Below are 21043 nucleotides of genomic sequence, written 5' to 3' on the forward strand. Positions count from 1 at the left end.
ACCTCAGGCAGACCCGTACCGATTCAGATGCCGCTGAGAAGGCAACAAACAGCAAGGATGTGACTGAAAGCAAAGCCCCGACGAGCTCTGTGCCAAGACTCCCACACTCTGCCCTTTCTAGGAGGATTTCCATGGAAATTCTATGGGCTGTGGGTTGGATGGAGCATTGTGTTTTCGGATCTCTTGGAAATCACTGTGGGTTGGCAGAGCACTGTGCTTCGATTCACTGGTGATTTCACCCGGAGTTAAATTTGTCGCGCACATATCAACACACACAGGTTAACATGCCTCAGTCTTCACCGACCTACCAAGATACCTGCTTCAGGGACCTTGGAACAGCACCCAGCCCCACCCCATCTTTCACAGGTATCGTGCAGCTAGCCAATGATCATCAGAAGGTATGTTCTTATCAGAAGGGCTGAAAATACAGTTTCAGGGAGTGAGGCGCTCCAGTGGCAGTAGCTCCCAGGTGAAGGAGGGAGAAAGTGAGCAGAACTGGGGTGGAAGATGTGGTGGAAGAGGGAGGAAAAAATCAAAGGGAAAGACTAAAACTGAGGTCTAGGGAAGAAAGTGGCAAGGGGGTGGAGATTACAAATAAATCAATGTAGAAAAAAAAAAATCAGATCTACCACCAGGCTGCAACCAAATTCAGAGTTCCTCCCCAACACTGAGGCCCAGCTGCCCCTCCGAAGAGAGGCACAGGCTAGGTTCCCATTCTGCATATCTGGCTTTGGGTTTCAGGTTAGTGCTGCTCCTCCCTTTTGGAGCAGCACAGGGTGAGCTGCTTACCACTCTGCACAGACCTGCAAGCTAGAAGAATTGTCCCTGCACTGAAATCCCAAAGGAAAACATATCCCGACTGTCAACAGCTAGACTATGCCTCTCCTGTTCCAACAGCAGGCATAGCCAGGGCACTGTGATTTATCAGCACCTGGACACAAGGAAGAGGGTTTCTACACAAAATAAATCAACTGGGATGTGGGGGAGGGGTCATCTCATTGCAAGTGCCTCAGGCAGTAACTGTTTTACTGCTAGCAATCAGTGCAATCAACATTTAACATCAAGAGGAGGTACAAAGGGGAGTACAATTTAATTCTCTTGCTCATTTAATCTAATTAACCCATCCAGGGAAATGGCTAAGGAAGGGAGGGCTGCCTTGAAGCCCCCTCCCTGCATCAGTCTCCCTCCTCCCCTCGGATGATCTTCACTTTCAGAACAACGTGTGTTGGCAATCCCCTCCAGGGTCCAATGACCCAGCTTTGCTCTTTATTCCACACTCCAGAGCCGATAACAAAGCCCCACTGAAGCAAAGAAACCAGAGCAGCCCTTCCCCCTGAATGCCTCAGTGAGCATTATTCCTGCAGTAGCTGTGCACAAGCATCAGAGGCAGAAAGGATCAGCTTCCTCGAAAGCACAGAGCCAAAGAACCACTGGCTAAGAACAGCCCGTGGCTTCTGCGGAAGGGGCAGGGGATCAGAAAGTGGCCACACTGCAGTAACACCTGTGTGCACAAACATTGCGTATTACAGGATAAGGCAAAGAGCTTCAGAAATTCAGCGACCCAAGACACCACCAGGTTTTGTCTTGTAACATGTACATACCCATCACATGCAGGCATGCTTATGACAAAGTATAAATAAAATGCACAACTTTTTAGCACTTCTGTTAGCATTGGGGCCTCCCAAGCATCCTGTTAACAGACATCCATCCCCTTGTGGCAGCAGGCGAAAGCCACCACTTCAATGGCAGATCTTCCAAGAAAAAAAGACTCTCTGTTGTTCACACCTGGTGAGGGGGATATTTGAATTGGGTTTTATACATTAAGTTAAAAGCCTGCAATCTATGTCAATGTTGCAAAGAGACACAGGGCTTGTTAGGAGATTCTTAGGGAGGGTGCAGATCAGGCAATTGACATCTCTGAGTTTTATCCCAGACTTAGCCAGATTTTTTTTCTCTTCAGTCTTATGCAAGCTTAGAAGTTGGCTCAAAAGCAAGTCATGTTGCTGCATGAGGCACTGGTTGCTAGGAGGCATAAATATCCAGAAGATGCCAAATTCTTCCCAGGTAGGGGAGAAAGCAGGCCACTACCTGTAAGCAGGCAGTTTAAGACATTCCTACTCAACTCCACCCCCGTTGACTCTTCCTTTCACAAGCAGCCAAGCAGCTAAAAAACCTTGGGGACTGCAGTGCATCACCTGCCTTACTGAGAAACAGCCTCTTGTTCCAAAATAAGTGAGACAGTCCAAGCTTTGCAAACACTGATCTTCTAGCCAGGGGAAAGATATGGACATGGACATGCAATAGCTTTCCAAATCTGCCAATGCTTCCTACCTGCACAGCTTCACTGCAAAGTCTAGTACCTTATTAAACAAAGCAACTGTGCTTGCTCTTTCACTTCCATCCATTTGTACAGATACTCAAATACAGCAAAACAATACAGGTTGTTTGGGGGCGGGGGGGCCATACAGCACCTTCCACTTAGTTCATTCACTGACTAATTGGGTCAATGCCTCAGGTAACAAATTATTTGTGTTAAAAGTAATACAACTTCCCACCAACTTTTCTTAATCAGTTTCAATCACTAGAAGGGGACAGTCACTATTCCTATTTACTTAATGAAGACAGTTACAATTAGAGGGAAAAAATACAATAAAACTCTAGGAATGACCCATGTGATAATTAAAAGTACTACAACAAAAGCCGGGCAAATTCAGACATTAGAACTGGCAAAATATACACCACCACATGCTGTGTTAACTCGCATATTTACCCTGTTTGTCTGATAGAAACAATATCAAATGCTCATAAGGGAAGCAAACAGAAACCTCTATAAGTTGCCTGACACTTTCCACTATAAAAGATTCTTGTGATGTCTGTTTATTTTAGAAGCGCTAACACCTCTGCTGTTTGCAACAGGCCTTTGAAATGGGGTAAGGGGAAGCCCTCAGGCTTGAGAAGTGCCTTTTCTTTGTCCCATGAAATTTTTTAAAAATCCCCATTTGCTTTCTCTCACTTGTGTTCTTCAGCCACATTTTGGCAGCAGGACAAAATCATAGCTAAACACAAACATCTTAAAATGTTGGATTCACACCGACCGCCAACGACGATACTGGGAATGTCTGGCCGTTGCCAGCTGTAGCAGGGAACAGAAGAAACCAAACTGGACTCTTCCCACCCTCCCTTCCAGACCCAAAATGTGGCCCATCCGCCACCTCTGGTAGCACTACATGGGGCATGAGCTCCCCTCCCCTCCAGTGGTGGGAATGGCAGAGAGAGTGCACCAGACCTGGCTTCCTGCAGCCACTGCCCCCAGACCCAGAACATAGTACCAGCAACCTATCCCCCTCTGAGATAACAACCTTCTTCAGTTACCAGTTAACATAATTAGTTCTGTAGCTCAAGCTGTAGAGCTTTGTGCTGTGGTACTGAAGATTCAGGGTTCAACGATGCTTGAGGGGGAGTAGAGGAGTTGCATGCCTTTACTTTTTTGTTCCTTTAAAAAAAACAAAAGACTAGGAAATTACACACAAAACCCCCTATGTTTAAAGAATATTATTTAGGCTACCAAGTCAAAAACTCAGGAAACGCAGATTTCAAGTGGTGCAACCTTGATTTGGCCTGCTGTGTATACATTATGAGACGGTCTTTACATGATCATATACTATTTTCCTCCACAAGACTCCTGCCTCCTTCAGCACACAAGATGGATACACATGGAGGCCAAACAAAGGTTGTACAGGAAACTATAAATCTGGCATTTCCTAACTTTTGACTGCATCCTGAACGGTTTTTAACTATAGTTTCAATGAAAGTGATAGGAACTAACTGAACTGAAAGAAGATAAAGGCACTTAAGTGTAATGTGCTCTCAGGCACTTTATCTTTTACAGGAAGTTAAGCAAGAATGAAAGAGAAAAGGGAGATCTGTCAGGTAAGATGCCAAGAGACTAACAAGACTGTTGCCTTGGGTGGCAGGTTGAAGTCTGACAGAGGGAGGAGAGTCTCTTAAATAGGGGAGGCCTGGTCTTCGAGAGGTCATCCCATAATATCAACACAATCAATCAATTGCCCGGTCTCTATAATACCTAGCTGTTATACCACTTTTCACCTGTAGACCCCAAAGTGCTTTACAAAAGGAGATAAAACATCACCATCCCTGTTTTACTGATGGGAAAGTAACTCAGAGGGAAGCGAAGTGATGTGCCCAAGGTCCAGTCCTGTGGCAGAGCCTGAACCCAGTACTCCTGAGTCCCAGTCCAGTGCTCTGCCCACTAGGCAATGCTGCCTCTGCCTCATGTTTAAGAAAGGACCTTGCCAGTGTGGCGTTGGAGCAGTTCCAGCTGCCTCTTGATCTGACGTGTGCCCTTACATGGTTTCCGACGTGGGTATACAGAGAGAGAGCACAGAATCCTCTGGCAGCCCACACCAGCCAAGCATTCATGCTGATTTTGTCAAACCAGCAACCTTGGATACACGACTGACCACACGGTTATCACCGATTCACCCAGGAAGTCTTGGGGGAGTGGAAGACAAGGCCTGTCAATGGGTTAGTTTGTTCCTCGTGGGGCACTCCTGGAGGGTGATAACGAGCACCGTTCTTCATCCCCAAAAGCACTAACACATGGAGGTGCCCAGTGGGTTCTGCTCTGACAGCCCTCCTGCTCAGCATGCCTGAACAGTCCCTAAGTGGCAGCATGAGACCATTGCCTAGTACGCAGAGGACCTTCCAAGGTGTCGAACCGAGCTGTGGGAATGCTTGTGCTTTCCCAGTGCCTAACAGAGGGGAGGAAGTGGATGGAAGTGAATCTGCACAGGCTCAATCAAGGTACAACAGAAGAGATGTCAGTAGGTAGAAGAAGCATCTGAGGGAAGTATGCTGGCACAGCATGTCTTCTATTGGGGCGGGGGAGGCCCATCCAAGCGTGTCACACACTTTGCAGTTTCGGGAAAGGCGCCACATTAGAACTATTGCTACGGCTGGATTCTCAGATAGTTACCGTGGGACATAGTGTCTTTGTTCCATCTGTGTTTGACCTGAGGCTGCAACTGTCCCTCTTTGATGCAGGCCTCACAACAGCGATGCACGCCTTTCTAACCTCAGGCTGGAGTACTGCATGCTACCCTTGAAAGGCATCCAGAAGCTCCAGGTAGCACAGAATACGGGGGCTTGTCTCAAGTGGGGAGGGGCACTGGGAGTCTCAACACCAGTGATCTATGCTCTGCCCTGACTAGCTTTTCACAGCTGTATGTGGTTCAAGGCATAAAGCTCTGCATTCTCTGAAAGCCAGTTACCTACGAGATTCACCTCTCTCCCAACACAGGAGTCAGGTTCCTCTCCACTGCTTGTACTCTTTCTTCCTGGGGTAAGCACCTCCATACAGCCAAGGGCACTGCATTCTCAGTGAAGGGCTCTGCCCCTAGAACATGTTTCCTCCAGCAATGTGACAGCACCCAGGGTCCAGGGGCTTCAGTGTACAGTGCAAAAAGCCAGCTCTTTGGTCAAAGTCTGGCCGTCTCTCTGTTTAGTTTACTAAATAGTTTTGTCCTGTTCTGTTCTGCAGCAGGAGGGTTGTTGCTGGCCTTTGAATTGCAGTGCTGATAGCCCATTATTTTGTAATATAGTGTTCATCAATTTAAGGCACCCACGTGCTTGGCTTAAATTTACGTTTTTAAAATAAGCAGCACTTCAGAAGTGAAAAAGGGACACCCAACAATGGGAGATTGATAAAAACAAAACTCAGAATCTGATTTTAAAGACTGGAATTCATTCTCCCACTGGCAGCCAAACTGACGACTTCTTCCAGCAGCATTAAGTGGTGAATCCCATTGCTTCTTTTTTCACACCTCTGTCTCTTAAACCCTGCACTGAATGAGACAACAGTTGAAGTGAACCAATCCATAGTAGTTCAGTAAAGCAGTACTTCTTTCTGGAAGGCTGCCTTATGGTGTTACACAATCTAAGCTTCAATTTTAAAAAATAAAACGAGTGTAGCAACTTGGGTTGTGAAGACAATCCTAAAAATGGGAACTAAGCAGAAGCCCAGGCAGAAACATCTGCCTGCATCCACAAACAGGCTGAAACAACAGCTCAGAAAAGTGTGAAACTGTCCCTGTTCGTTTCAAGGGGTCTAACAGGGCGCCCACTCACCGCTAGCACACCTCCTTGCATCTAGGTCAGGGAAGGCCGCTCTTGCTGGGTCGGATGCCCCCTTGCTCCTTATTTGTTCCGCAACAGCCTTTCTTCTGGTTACTTGGCCCTCCGGCCAGGTCGCTATTTAGTCCACCCCTCCCGGGATCACAATGTGCATTAGGACAACTGTCCAAATGCCATTGCCAGATAGTTTTCGGCCCCAGCCCGGGCTCTGCGCCACTATACCAGTGGCTGGCAGGGGAACCAAGGCCCAACCACTACACTGAGTTCCAGCCCAGGGACCCTGTAACCACAACCTAGGTCCTCAGTCCCTGTTGCTGTTTCTCTGGGGTCCTTATCTTCTCTTTCGTGCTTCTGGGTTTACCACTAGAGCTTCTCTATTACCCCTTGGCTATTTCACCTCTCCCAGCCTATTGCCAAACTCCTTGCTCCAGGAGAGGATCTCAGGGATTACTCTCCCCCTGGGCTTTCTCCTTGTCCCTGATTACCTCCTTCCTTCTAGGGAGTGACTGCAGCCTCTTCCCCTGCAGCCTCTTTCTGCTCTCAGCTTCTTGGCTTTATAATATACTGGCCCAGCCCTTCCCAAGATGGGCTTCGCTCTCAGTTAACCGTGGCCCTCCTTCTCTCAGGTGATGCCAAGTGACCTAATTGGCCTCAGACCCTCCTTTACCCTATCAAGGCTGGTGGGGGGTGCCACATCATCACAAGGTCGCTGACGCGGAAGTCTAATGATGGAAATTTAAAATGTCAAGATTCTTAACTATTTCTCTGGGATGATCATATTATAAAGATCTGTTGTGAGTGGAAACCCTTTCTGGTATCCAAGTGGGTCACACTTGGCTAGTGGGCAGAACTAGAAAGAGTACACTACCCCCCACACCCAACCCTTGGGCAGAGTGGAGGACAGAAAAGCAGACCAAGGCAATTTACTGAGAGTTCCTTTTCCTTCAGCATGCATACACTCCTCTCCCTCCACTGTCTAATTAAAACGTGGGGGGTGTGAAGGGAGCTGAGGAGGTGGAAAACAAATGTTCCAGCTTCATTCCAGCAGATTTATTTTTACCGGGGGGAGTTTAGCCATTTTTCATCATCATCATCTTGGCCAGAATCAGACTACTGAAACCTTGTATTGTTCCTTCTTGGCACAGAAAACATTTTTTTAAAAAAGGGGTGAAACCCAAGCCAGCTTCAGAAATAACTCTTTATTTCAAACTGTATTAGTAGCCTGAACAAAGGGGCCTCCTCATCTATTAGCTGAACCCCTCAGAGGTGCCAGCTGAGAAATCTCCCCAGATGGTGTGTAGGTGCACAACATCCTAAGGGACCAATTCACAGAAGACCAGAGTCCCTGCAGGTGAGTTTAGCCTCTCCAGAGAAGTCAAGCCTCTTCAAGGGAAGAGAAAGAAAGCTGCCTCCACTGCAATTGGAGTTCCCTTGAACATCTGCAGGTGGGGTTGTTGACATCTTAGAATGCATTTCTACTCATGTCTTTACAGGCCACCATATTCTGCTCAGAAAGGAATCTTAAAACCTAAGGGCAAGTACTGCCTGCCTCAGGAGCCTGGGCACAGACCGACTGGAGATGTCAGCCCTTGAACTGCTGGCAGCGCACAGGCTACATGTCAGGAAAATTCCCGCACCTCTGAGGACAGCCCCAGTTCTGTTTGAGACCTTGGGCCCAAGTCACCCTTGCCACACACCTTGTGCCATCATTTCTGCCAGTGCAAAATGTTCCCATGTCAGAATGGTAGCATTTTGCACAAACGTAAATGACTACACACGGTGCAGGGCAAGAGCGAACCAAGCCCCTTGTTTGCACCTAAGGTATTTCTAAGGCTCCTCAGCATGGTATCTAAGCTCAGCAATGAAACACGGTCGAAGGAAACTATCCTGCAGGTGGACAGGAAGGCTGGTCACCTCACCGTTTGGGATTTAAATGATCTGTTTCCAGACTACACTTCAAAACGGGGAGAAGATACCTGGGATGTCAGAAACAGCTTTAGGTTATGACATATGCCCCGCTGTGTCTGGCCTTACTGCTAGCTGATTTGGGTGAACAGGTGCCTATATTCAGAAATACAGCAGTGCCTCAAGTCTGATCTTATTGGAGCACCCCAGGGCAGAGGGTAAGGATAGTTCGATCCCCAAGCCCTTTTAAGCAAACAGGCCAAGGATCTAACTGCTACCAAGTTTATCAAGTAATGCTAGCTGTGATGGGAGTTTGCATTGCACACATTTGTCCACTGGGAACTAGACTCAGGCCACCAGCTCTACTCACACCCTTGTGCAGCTATCTCTACTAACCTGGGCCAAATATGAACCAGGGGCATGAAGTCTCCCTAGCCAATTACCAATCAGTGATGGGATCTGCCTTTCCTGGATTACAGCTTGTTAATAGTCTACTGCCACTCCAGCCACTTCCTCTTCAAAAATCCCTGAGTCCCCATCAAGGGTATGCAATAGTTACCTTTGATTTGGTTAAAGGGCAATTTTTTCTGTATGACTGATTCTCTATTGTATGCTGCTTGTTGTACAACTATCTATATATTAGGGAAAATCATAGATAAAATATTCCAAGGGTTTCCAGATGGGGATGACTGGGAGCTGATCAGCCTTACAGGCCTGTCTAAATAAATTTGGGAGAGGAATTTGGGATCAAACCAATAAACACTGCTGAAAAAAACTCATCCTTTCAGCTTTCAGTGGGATTTACCACTCAGTCATTTGAGACAGCTCCACACGTGCTCAGCAGATTTCTGGCTGGAGAAACGCTGACTATGGCTGATTCACGCACCCTCCTTCCTCTCAGCTGTGACACAGGCTGCTGTCATCTTCCTGTTGGTTTGTAACCTGTCAATCACCTCCCTAGATTAGTGGCAAGCAGAACCTGGATGGCCATGACACAGGAGGATTATCCAAATTCAGAAGGCTAGCACTGAGTAATCCACACCAAGATAAGGATAGAGATTTTGTCCAGCTCACTCCTTGCATAACCCAGGCTGGCACGTGAATTTATCTAGCAAGAAGATCCTGCACCATCAGAGTCTAATGTGCATGGAACAGCAGTGATAAAATGAAATTTGACCCAGGAGGGCACTTGGCATTCCTTTGCTAGCTATGGGACACCAGCTGCCACCTCCAAGAAGTAACTGTCATGCAAAATAATCTAAGGTGATAAAGCTAAAACAAAAGAAGCTTTGCTCCTATCCAACAGCTTTTGCTAAAAAGCAGCAGCAGAGGAGAGTATTTTCTTCTTATCTAAAGTCTCTGACCCGTGACTCCCTCACTTATTTCCTTCCCATCTGTCTATACAGAATCATGGAAATGTAGGTTTGAAAGGGACTTTGAGAAGTCATCAAGTCCAATCCCCTGCACTGAGGCAGGACCAAGTAAACCTAGACCATCTCTGTGAGGTGTTTGTCTAACCTGTTCTGAAAAACCTCCAATGATGGGGATTCCACAGCCTCCCTTGGTAACCTATTCCAGTGCATACCTATCCTTATAGTTAGAAAGTTTTTCTTATTATCTAACCTAAATCTCCCTTGCTGAAGATTAACCCCACTATTTCTTGTCCTACCTTCAGTGGACATGGAGAACAACTGATCGCCGTCCTCTTTGTAGCTGCCCTTAATATATTTGAAGACTTACCAGAACCCCTGCTCAGTCTTCTTTCCTCAAGACTAAACATACCCAATTTTTTTAACCTTTCCTCACCTTAACCTTTCAACATTTTTGTTGCTCTCCTCTGGACTCTCTGCAGTTTGTCCACATCTTTTTCCTGAAGTGTGGTGCTCAAAACAAGACATAGTACACCAGCTGAGGCCCCACCAGTGCCAACTGGAGGGGGACAATTCTTCCCAGGTTGTACATAAAAAATGTCTATTAATCGTAACTGCATCACACTGCTGGCTCATATTCAATTTGTGATCCACTATAGCTCACAGATCCTTTTCACCAGTCAACTGCCTAGCCAGTTATTTCCCATTTTGTAGTGATGCATTTGATTTTTCCTTCTTAAGCATGGTATTTTGCACTTGTCTTTATTGAATTTCATTTAGTTGATTTCAGACCAATTCTACAATTTATCAAGATCATTTTGAATTCTAATCATGTCCTCCCAAGTGCTTGCAACCCCTCCCACCGAGCTGTCCTCCACAAATTTTATAAGCATACTCTCCACTCCATTATCAAAGTCATTAAGGAAAATACTGACTAGTTTTGGACCCAGGACAGACCCCTGCAGAACCCATTAGACATAACCTCCCAATTCGACAATGAACCACTGATAACTACTGAGTATGGTTTTTCAATCAGTTGCGCACCCACCTTATAATAATTTCATCTAGACCACTTATCCCTAGTTTGCTTATGAGACGGTCAAGTGGGACTATGTCAAAAGCCTCACTAAAAATCACTTGTATATCATGTCTACTGCTTCCCCACTATCCACTAGGCCAGGAACGCTGTCAAAGAAGGAAACTAGATTGATCTGGCATGATTTGTTCCTGAAAAGTTCATGTCAGCTATAACATATAATCCTATTAGCCTCTGGATGCTTTCAAACTGATTGACTGATTATTTATTCCAGTATCTTTCCAGAAATTGAAGTTAGGCTTCCCCTTTCTGGCTCAAGTGGACCCCATCTCTTCCCAGCAGGCCTCCTTCCTGGAATAGCTTCCCGTGGGGGTGGACACCAAAGCTTTCCTGTCAATGCTAGCTGTGCAGTCAGGCATCCATTTCCAGGATGTGTCCCTTGCTGCTTGGGTCCCTGCCTTCAGCTGAGAGGATGGAAGAGACCACCACCTGTACCTCTGATGCCTTCAGCCTCGCTCTCAGAGACCAGCAGGAAGCCCTACTGATCTGCGCAGGGTCATACCTGGCAGTATTATTGGTGCCTATGCAGATGAGCAGCACGGGGTAGCGGACAGAGGGACAAACGAGCCTTGACAATTTTTCTGTAATGCTTTGGATGAGGGTGCCAGGCAGGGAATGCACATCCCCCCGACCAGGTCATTGGGTCAGGTCAGCAGAGGAATGCCTCTGTCCCCCTCAGAGGGAGTCCCCAACCACCACCACCCTATGTCTCCTTTTGGGTGTGCTGGCCGTGAATCTCCCAGCGTTGGAGGCAGGTGGCTCCTCTTCCTCAGCCAGTGGGGTCTGCTCTGCACCTCCTGTTGCCAGTACAATAGAGTAGTTCTTGACCTCGATGGACAGGAGACCTGGGTGTGGGGGTGAAGCACTGTCTAGTGGCCACCTCCGGCAGTAACCTGTCTCCAACTTATAGAGCAGCCAGTTCTCCTCCCTCCTCTAGAGCTGTCGTAGTTATCTGTAGCTGGCTAGTATCCTCCATCCTGGACATCTTCATGTGCATCCTGTCGAAGTCCTCACACTCCCAGATGCTACACAGAAGAGCCACCACCTCCTCCTGCAGCTCTCTTACCTGCATCCTGATGGACTCCACCAACAGGCACCTCTCACACCAGACGGTTACACCTACCTGGCTTTCTTCAATAGGGACATGCAGGCCACATTGCCAGCAAGTCAAGACCAGAGCCTAGGTAGATGCCTCCAGGGGGCAGATACCTGTTTGCCCTGAGCCCTACCAGTGCAGGCAGAGGGAGAACAAGCAGTGCTATTGGCAACATTTTCTTTTCCTCCCGCTGCACGGACATCCTTGTGGATGTAAGCTGTAAGCTGACAAAAAACCCTAACTCAGCTGGCTAACGCCATTAGTCTCCCAGCTGCCTTCATCTCACCAGCCACCGGGAGCTGAGGAATCTGGATAATTCAGCATCTGCACAGCTTCAGAATCAGGTTTCCGGATCATTTGTTTAGTGAATTTAGTGCACATGCATCTAACAAGCCCAGGGTCTACATCTGCATTAGCTAAGATGGATTCTGTGAAAGCTCCCAGCGTAACTCAGTTAATGCATCTTGATAGCGATTCATATTCCAGTCCTGCATCTTTTCTAGAGCAGAAGCTGCCAAGCATGCTTGGCTACGCTTGGTTTTTTTACCCTTTTGGGACGGTGGTAGATATGGAAAAATGTCCAAGTTGAGACCAGGTAACTCATTACACTCATTACCAATACAGCTTTGCACTCAACTTCCCCAAATGGACAGTGTAGTGTGTTAACACATGTGCCACTCAGCTCCGTCACAGCAGTAGCCAACTGGTAATAGGAGATAATAAGAAAGAGCAAGGTGATTAGATCATAGCAGTGCCTCTTATTCACCAGGAGACAGTGTGTTTAAAAGCCACAGCAATTTGAACAGCACAGCACTTTACTACCCTCTGCCACAGGCTACCCTGGGCAAAATACAAGCCTACCAGAGTGCTGTGTATGCTCGCTGGCAGCGTGGCTGCTCCCTGAAGCAGGTAACCAAGTTGTCTGAATGAAGGAGAGAGGTTCATGACTGACTGTGAGCCAAGGAGAAAGGCCAAGAGTGGATTTAAAAAAAAGACAGAAGTAAAACGAGTCACTCAGTCCCCGCAGCCCTACAAGCGTTTGAAAACAAACACCATCAAGCTGACTCAAGTCCTTGGAGCATCTGGCCTGGAATTCAAAAAGACAGATATATTTTCCTCCTTTCAAAACCTTTTTTTTTTTTTTACACTAGCCACCAGTGATCTCGGAGGATTTTCTTAGCTTTGTTTCCCTTCTTGTTTCTAGGCGACAGAACCACAACTAGCTACTGCAAAAAGAGAAGACAGAACGAAAGAGGGGCAGAGGAAACTGTCGGGAGACAAACCAAAAAGGGGACCTGAAGAAACAGTCTGCCAAAAAAATTCAACAAGATTTCCCTGTTAAGCTGACAGTGTCGCTCACCACATGACAAATCACACAGACACAGGTCAAGTTAAGCTCATCAGGGCTTATTTCACTCACACTCTTGTCAGCACAGGAACAGGAAGACCAGGGTGGCAGATGAGAGATCTTCCAAGAAACAAGATAAGTACACCCTTCATCTATTCCTGCTTCCCTGAGCAAAAGCATTACAAAAGGCTTGTCCCAGAATATCTGCCACCTACAGCGCATTTAGCCCCTGCACGCAGACCTTGGAATGGAGTGAAAGCATCCCACCTAACAAGATCCAGACCAGAAAAAGTAACACATGCACCAGGGGCTAGGAGGCTCCGTGGTGAGTTAAAGACGCTCATTGGGGCCTGGGATGGATTAAGACAAGAGGCTGAGGATTCAGATTCTACTGTGAGCAGGACCCAGAAGCAGGCATGCAAAAGCAGGGGAGCAAATGGTAGCACACAACACAGCTGACAGATGCGGCAGATCTCTTGGGGCAGATTGGGCTTCCTTTTTCAGGAGGAAGATCAAGGACTCAGCAGTCTGTTTTGGTCAGAATTGGAATAAGTGTGGTGCTTTCAATGTCCCTGCGGGTGCTGGAAAAGCAGGGGATTTGCACCTCAGGACTGTGATGCATCAGCATATTTGCACAGTGTTGGATAAACTACTGGAATCTCTGGGGTGCAGGTAATTAGGACAGGTGCATATCAGAGCTGCAAGTCAGCTGCCTTATGCATGGCTCTAGCTAAGTGAAATCAATGTCAATTTGAAAAGCAACAACATTCCGCAAATTAAACCAAACAAAAACAAGATCAAATGAGAGAGTGATGCCAGGCTCTCTGCAAACCACCCAGAAGGGAGAAATCCATTGGGAATGCAAATGGAAAGTGATAAAACAAACTGAACTTACAGTCCAATTAGGTCTGCAGACGATTCTCTTGTGTGTTTTGGACCTTAACAAGCACTAGGGCAAACTAAGCACAAAGGATCGTCTTGACAGCACCAAATCACATCAGCATCACAAAACCACCAAGCCAGCCCGTGCAAACAGCAATTCAAATAACCCATTCACGTGGCTAAACACACAGCTGGCATAGTCCATGCATTTCTTGCCGGGGGTGCGACCAACAAGAAAAAACAAGGAATCCTATGCAAAGGCCTAAAGAACTGTATAACCTTTTAATTACCCAGAATAATCCCCACATGTTCTTACACGTTTGATAGCACTGAGTAGGCTGATTCTTGGCATGCATGATGTTCTCACAGGAGATCACTAGTAACAAAATTAATTTATTTTAAACTGTAGACGAGCCAAAAAAACTAAGTTTGCTCTGTCTCTCTCTCATAATCCCCTCTTCAAATGCCAACATATTCAGTGTTAGAAAACATTAAGGAGAGATAATATACATTGAAATACATTTGCCTGGGTTCTGTGGATTTAAGGGTAAAGGACACAGGCTTGGATGCAGATCTCAAACTGCAGTCAGTTTAAACAAAAGCATTTTTGTAATGAAATAAAGAGACATCATGAGACTTCAACAGGTTCCAGAGCAACTCCAAGGCTTTTGCATCACAAGATGGCCTTAGCACAATGAGAAGGCAGGCAATTTACATTTACTCAGCTGCATTTGCCCCCAAGTCTGCCTCTCTCACCCAAGCATAGCTCCTATGAAAGAAAGTTCTTCTGCCTTATTATTTGTATAGCAACATCCGTTTACAAAGTGTCTTACAATAGATGAGTGCTAAACACAGACCGGAATCCCAGCTCCCAAGAGCTCTCAGTCTGAGGGATGCCGGAACAACTTGTATAGTGGGGATGCTGAGAGCCATGGAACCAAACTGTAAAGCCTATATATAATGGAAACCACTTCAAGCCAGGGGATGTGGCACCACCGCCCGCACCCTTAGTTCCAGCACCTATGGGGCATGAATGAGGACAGTACAGTATAGAACCAATGGAGCTGCAGTGGTCATCACAGCCAGGAGGAGGCTTGGTGGAACAGATGGATCTTATCTAGCAGAGACCAGTTCTCCAGAACACCTGGCTCTTGAAGGTCCCATACATAAAAATCAGAATAGTATGTTTATAGCAGGAGTATTGTACAAATTACACTTCTACTCACCCATGCCCAAAACTTAAAAAAGCACTTGTCAACGGCAAGCAGGAAACTCTCTGGAGTGCGGGCAAGAATAGAAAAGAGCAAAATTTTGGGTCAGGTCCACTGCCTCTGCCTATTACTTTAAAAAACAGTGACGGAGAAAGGACTCTTAAATTTCACTGACTTGCGTCTTGCATGCTCCAACATGCCATCTACAACTGCTGTCCCGAGGTCCTTCTTCCAGCTTCAGTCTGGGTCCCCTCATCTGACTTAGAGTCTCTTCTTGCCACACAAAGTCTCCAATCACATCTTCCTGGTTAAATCTCAGGCCTCATCCTCCTTGGTACTTCTGCTGCTTTTGACGATGTTCATCACACGCTCCTTGAAAATGCTTTCCTCATTTGGCTTTCATGACTCCGTCCACATCAGTTTCTCCTCCTAATTCTGACACGTGTTTCTAGCTACTGCTATCTCAGCAAGCCAACCAGGCAGTTGCCTACAGAAGAAGACTAGTTGGGCATGTCAGAGGTCATCCACATCTGCAAAAACCCAACTAATCTGCAGCTAATATAGAACTCTGGCAAATGAAGGTTAGAGTTATTAGAAATATGTGCGACGGTTATCAAAACATGGGGTAAAATTTCAATGGAGACATGGATTCTGTAACTACAGCTTTGTCTTGATGGGTCGTCTTTACAGCAGAGTAACCCACTCAAACAAGAAAATATTAAGTATTCTACAGTTCCATGTCATAGCATTCAGGGAAACCCTCTGCTGACTTTGTCTGCCATTGCTTCACTCTAGAGCACAGCCATCATAAAACAGCACAGATAAGATTGATATTATTACTATGTGCTAGGAGTCAGAATGTAACCATCCCAATTCCTTGGTCTCACTAACAATAACCTTATTTTATTTTAGTTTCTTGACTGCCTTGCAGCCAGTAAGACAAGATAAAAGCTGCTTTATTAGGGAGATATTCATAAACAAAAAAGGACAGCCCAGTGCTCTGGAGGCAGTTTGCTCCCCAGGGGATTTGAGCTCAGTGTCTCAGGAGATGTGATGATGTGAAAGCAGAATGCACAATCCCTGGGTGCAGAGGAAGAAAATGCGTTATTCTTGAGCAACCTACTGTAATCAACCTTCAGAGCAGCATTGGTGGGCTCCTGAGAGATCTTACCTCCTTGTCAGGGTAATGGAGGGGAGGTTAGGGAGAAAGGATGGGGTTTGCATTCCAGAGGATGCCTGTACTGAAGCTACAAGTGTAGTCAGACTGGATTTCTCTCTCTGTGGTTGGATGAAGAGCACCACACCAGACATCACAGAATACATGCAAGAGGGTTATTCAGTGCTACAGTTGCCATCTCATAGACAGCACCACCATTAGGCAGATAGAGTTGAACGTCCCATTGAGTTATGTGCAAGATCAGCACACCAGAGAATCTAATTAAAAACACAAGGCATTTAACACTTAGCTGAAAGCACGAGGAGGAAGAGCTGAAAAGAATCACATTAAAAGATGACAGCGAAAATGCAATCCCTCTAACAAGCTATTAAACCAACATTTGCTGAGAGGAGTCGTCCTCATGTGTTAGGAGACTACTTAGTGAAAATTAACAGCCTCCCCACCAAAGACCGTGTTTGATATATCAATGTAAAGATACAGGATGTATCAGCCAGGGTTAAGTTAAGGCCTTTTAATGACATGCTCAGCGACTCACCCTGCTGGATATGCGACAAGGCCGGTCCTGGGGTCGCAGGCTAATCCTCTGCCTCCCGACACAGTTATTCCTAACACTTTCTCCAAGGTCACCTAGTGCAAAAGGAAAACAGAAGGAGTCATGAACTGCACTCATAAGTGGGTCCGTACGTGGGTGCCAGCGGATTAGCTCATACCAGCATTCAGAAACATGGTTCCCAGAGAGCATCAACTCACTCAGGCAACATCCAGTGGAGGAGTACTGCCACCCTAAGGGACCCCAAGGGAGACCTGTAGCTAGCATAAATGGGTTTGCAAATGCAAACATCCCCCCTGTAAACTGTATCTTGAAATATCTGCTTTTTCCAGACAAGGAGATATGCTTTGGAAAGGAAAGAAACAGCCGGCGGAAGGCTTTATAAACCCACCATCAAGCATCCTCCCCTTTGCAGAACCTCCTCTTTGAGGTTCTGAAGCATTCCAAAAGCGTCTCCTTTCCATCCTGCCCCCGTCGCCTAATCATTTTCAAATGCCTTTGTACTGCCAAGTTCCCACTGGGATTCAAACGAAAGCTGGAAAAGGTCTCCAGCCCAGGTGGGGCAGGCTCGAGAAGTTCCTGAGTAGCCATTCAAACTTTGGGATTCACTGAGTTTCTGCTTTTACCTGACACACGAGGTGACCTGCCCAGGGTCATAAGGGGGATCATGTAGAACAGAACCCCAAATCCAACTAGCTCTCACACCCGTGTTCTAACCATCAGACAAGTATTTCTTAACTCTCTCGGGTTGGTGACCCCTTATTGAAGTCAGAAATTCACATGACCCTCCCTTACGTTTCTTACTCTTGTATAGTAAATGTATCAATGATAACACCATATAACTTCTTTGGCTGCAACTACTACATTTGAAACTACTCACAAACTATGAAGGTTTTGACCACCCCAGCGTTTATCTGGAAATTTGCTTTGCTTTGCTTTAGAATTGTAGTAAGGTTTTCAATACTTCGTGACAACCCCCCTACCCCCAACTGCCATTGGTAACCCCTCTGGGGGTCATGACCTTTCAGACGAAAAACATGGCATATTAGACCTTAAAACCCGTTTCCTTTTAAGAAATCTTCTTAAAAGTGAATTTAATGCAAAGCAACACGAGGCTGAAGGCTGGACCTTCTCAGTCATGGGCCTGAGAGGACTCTAGAAAACCTCCATCTAAACTTAAGTCTGCTGTACTCCCTGGTGTTCTCCTGACTGAGGCACAAAATTGTTCTCTTTCATTTACAGTTCATGCAGTATGGTTTTATTTATCGTATGTTATATGCATGTGTTTTCCCCAGCACCGCCTTTCCTGCCAATTCTTGATGTTGTCTTCTGTTTTTGATTAACATAGTTTGAGTTATATTTTGTTAAATATCCAGAAGCCTTCAGGCACGGGTGCCACGTAAGAAGATATCATTGCAATTATTACTATGATCATCAATCGCTTCCCTGGAGAGCGATGATTTGTGTTTATCCAGACAACAGGGTGCACAATGGATAGAGATAGGGCAAGTTTTCCAGGGCCCCAAACCAGACCTGAAAAAATCACCTGTAGGGTGGAGACGCATGATCTCTTTATTCTTGGGTTCTCTGCTCAGGATGCCAGAGAGGGTACCAGTAGTAACGGTGGGTTTTGTGATATAGTTACCTTCCACTAGGAACAGAACTGAGGCCCCACCAACTCATTTCACACAGGCCATCTAAAGGCAGCAGTTCAATCACTCCTGGCTTGCCCTATATTCAAGCTGGTGACCTAGAGGTGGAAGCTTTCATATCCCAATTCCACAGCCATTCCATCCCCATTCTTGCAAAATGAGTTCTCTTTGGAAATGTGGCTTTTACAAAACTGTAACTAAATATGGTTCTTAAATAACAGGACACTGTTATAAATACATCTATAAGCCCACTAGAAAGCGAAAAAATAGCTTTTTTCAATTCCATTTTCCGTTTTAAAAAATGGTGCTTGCGCTCTGTTTAGGTTTGTTACAGTTGCTTCAAAATACACAGCAAAATGCTGATGGGAAAGTAATCACACACACATGTGCACACACGCATGCACGCTTGCAGGAATCCGGCACTGAAGCTCAGATCCCCAGCTCTGATCCCCAGCTCTCTGCCCCTCAATCTAGCAGGAGTTGAGAGCCCTAAATAGAGTGTTCTCAGCCCCAGAGACAGTGGATGGGAGGCAATTTGCATCTCTCTCAAGTGATCCCATCTGGCCAGCACTCCAGCCTTGTCTCATTATGAAAATTAGGCATTGCTGATAATAGACATCAACTATGCAATACAGCTTAGCGCCAGGTGCAGCCCAGGCTGCTTTGAACCATAGTGTCCAAAAAGGCAGCGTGTACACTATTTGTCTTTGGCTACGCTCACACTTGAACGGCACTTTAGCAGCACCTACTGCAGACTGCTATGGTCAGCAGTGGGTAATTTTCCCAATGTAGACAAGGTTTCTGAGCAGTATGTTGATAGGCTCTTTAAGGAACTACATTCAGCTTCACTGCCTGGGGAGCATGGAGTTGGAAGACTCCTCCGACTCCCAGCTTTTAAGGAAAAATGAACTAAAGCGAGCGTTATTTAGAGGGTCTGTTCGACCCTCATTTGCTCTCACTCTGCTCTACACCCCCCACCCCCGCCTTCCACTGCCACACAGCCCTATGGCATTACACTATACTTCCTCAAGTCTTCCTCTCCCACCCGGAGTGTTGCAGACATCCCAGGCAGCTGTGTAACATATGGCAGATTTTGAAAAGGCTTGCAGGCAACCAAAGCCCCCTTTGCCCTGCAGTTTGTAGCGGGATTTGGACCCAAAGGCACAGTCCACACGTGCCCATGAACTCATTTTCCTGCTGGAGAGCATCTTCTTCCCTCCAGCTGATCACATGCCCAGCTCTGCTCCTTCCCTTAGAAAGGCAGAACTACATGGTGTTCGCGTCACACTCCCCGTCAGTACCAGCCCAAGCCAGGGAAACTAATGATCCAACCAGCAGACCAAATTCGGTGATGAATCCTGGTCATATGCCACCCGAGGCACGTTGCGCATACGCTAAGACGACGATTGCTGAGGGTGTTCTAGCTGGTCTTTTTACCACTGTATTTAGACCTAGTGCTACAAGAGGAGCATCCCGGAAAGCATGAGCCCAATTTTCAAAGCTCCATAATTAACTCTGCTTTTTAAAAGTTGTCTCCTCTCATCTCCGATCCAAAGCCTTTGCACCTAGGATGCCTGCTGCCATGACTATGACTTACAAGGCAAGAATTCATGAACTCATTTAACAAGCAGTCTCATAGATTCTACTCAGCCATAACCTTTCCTTTTTCAGCTTCACTTACTGGAACACTCCACTATCCCCTCAGCCAAAAAGAAGCCTGTAGTCACCTGTCTCCAAGTCCCAATCAGACCTAAATAGGGTGGGAGCGAGGTGAACCTAAGGAAAAAGAGCGGCAGGAAGAGAGGGCGGGGGGGGGAAAGGAGGGCTGCAGTATGCATTCAGTACTGGAAACTTAGGGTGTAGTTCTCCCAGGGGTCCTTGATTTGGCCTCCCTTTTTGCACACACAGTTGTCATTTACACACCTTACTCCCTGTTGGTACCTGCGTATCAGGGAGTGGACATCTAACTGGCACCTGTTGAACATGCAGATAATTGCAAGACTGAGTTGCAAAGTTGTGTCTGCAATAATCTGTGCCGTCAAATTACCAGCACAAGAGGAGGCTAGATTTTAGAAGCCTGGCCCTCTGCAGTCATTACATCATACTGTGGAGTTCTATTAATAATACTTGGCATTTCCATCCAAGGATCGCAAAGTGATTTACAAGTGTTATTGAATTTAACCACATGCAACACTCTGATGGAGTTCAGATTAGATTACACCCATGTTCCAGAGACAGAGAGGTTTCCTTAAGTCCAGTATTTTCAAGTTTGGGTGCCTAAAACTGAGCACCTAAATCCACATTTAGGCTCTGAAGACAGTGGCCAGATTGTCAGATGTACTGAGCATCTCTCAATTCATTGAGGAGTTACAAGTGTTCAGTACATCTGAAATTAGCCCAATTTTTTTAGCTGCCAAAACACAGATTTAAGTGCAAATTTCAGGCACCGAAGTTAGAAAAAGTTTGCCTCAATGGCATGCCCAAGGTCACACAGCAAGCCTGTGGCAGAACCCAGATCTCCCAGCTGCCACTCCTGTGCTTCAGGCTACAAGTTCATCCTTCACCTCTCTTGAATCATCAGGCCCTATGGATGGTTAGCTCAG

The 21043-nt window shown here is 46.3% G+C and overlaps 1 protein-coding gene across 4 annotated transcripts in view; it reads right to left on the minus strand.

Moving 5' to 3' along the window:
- Window positions 1-21043, minus strand: part of MAPKBP1 (mitogen-activated protein kinase binding protein 1) — a 126251-nt gene that overhangs the window by 72224 nt on the left and 32984 nt on the right. For all 4 annotated transcript variants that reach the window (XM_067557937.1, XM_067557935.1, XM_067557939.1 and 1 more), the window contains exon 3: window positions 16774-16865. In XM_067557937.1, coding sequence (XP_067414038.1) covers window positions 16774-16865 — 92 coding nt within the window. The remainder of the gene's footprint in view (window positions 1-16773; window positions 16866-21043) is intronic.

The sequence above is a fragment of the Emydura macquarii genome, unplaced genomic scaffold (assembly GCF_026122565.2).
Source record: "Emydura macquarii macquarii isolate MOO-44397 ecotype Brisbane River unplaced genomic scaffold, CSIRO-AGI_Emac_v2 contig_1876, whole genome shotgun sequence".
In the NCBI taxonomy this organism is placed as follows: Eukaryota; Metazoa; Chordata; order Testudines; family Chelidae; genus Emydura; species Emydura macquarii.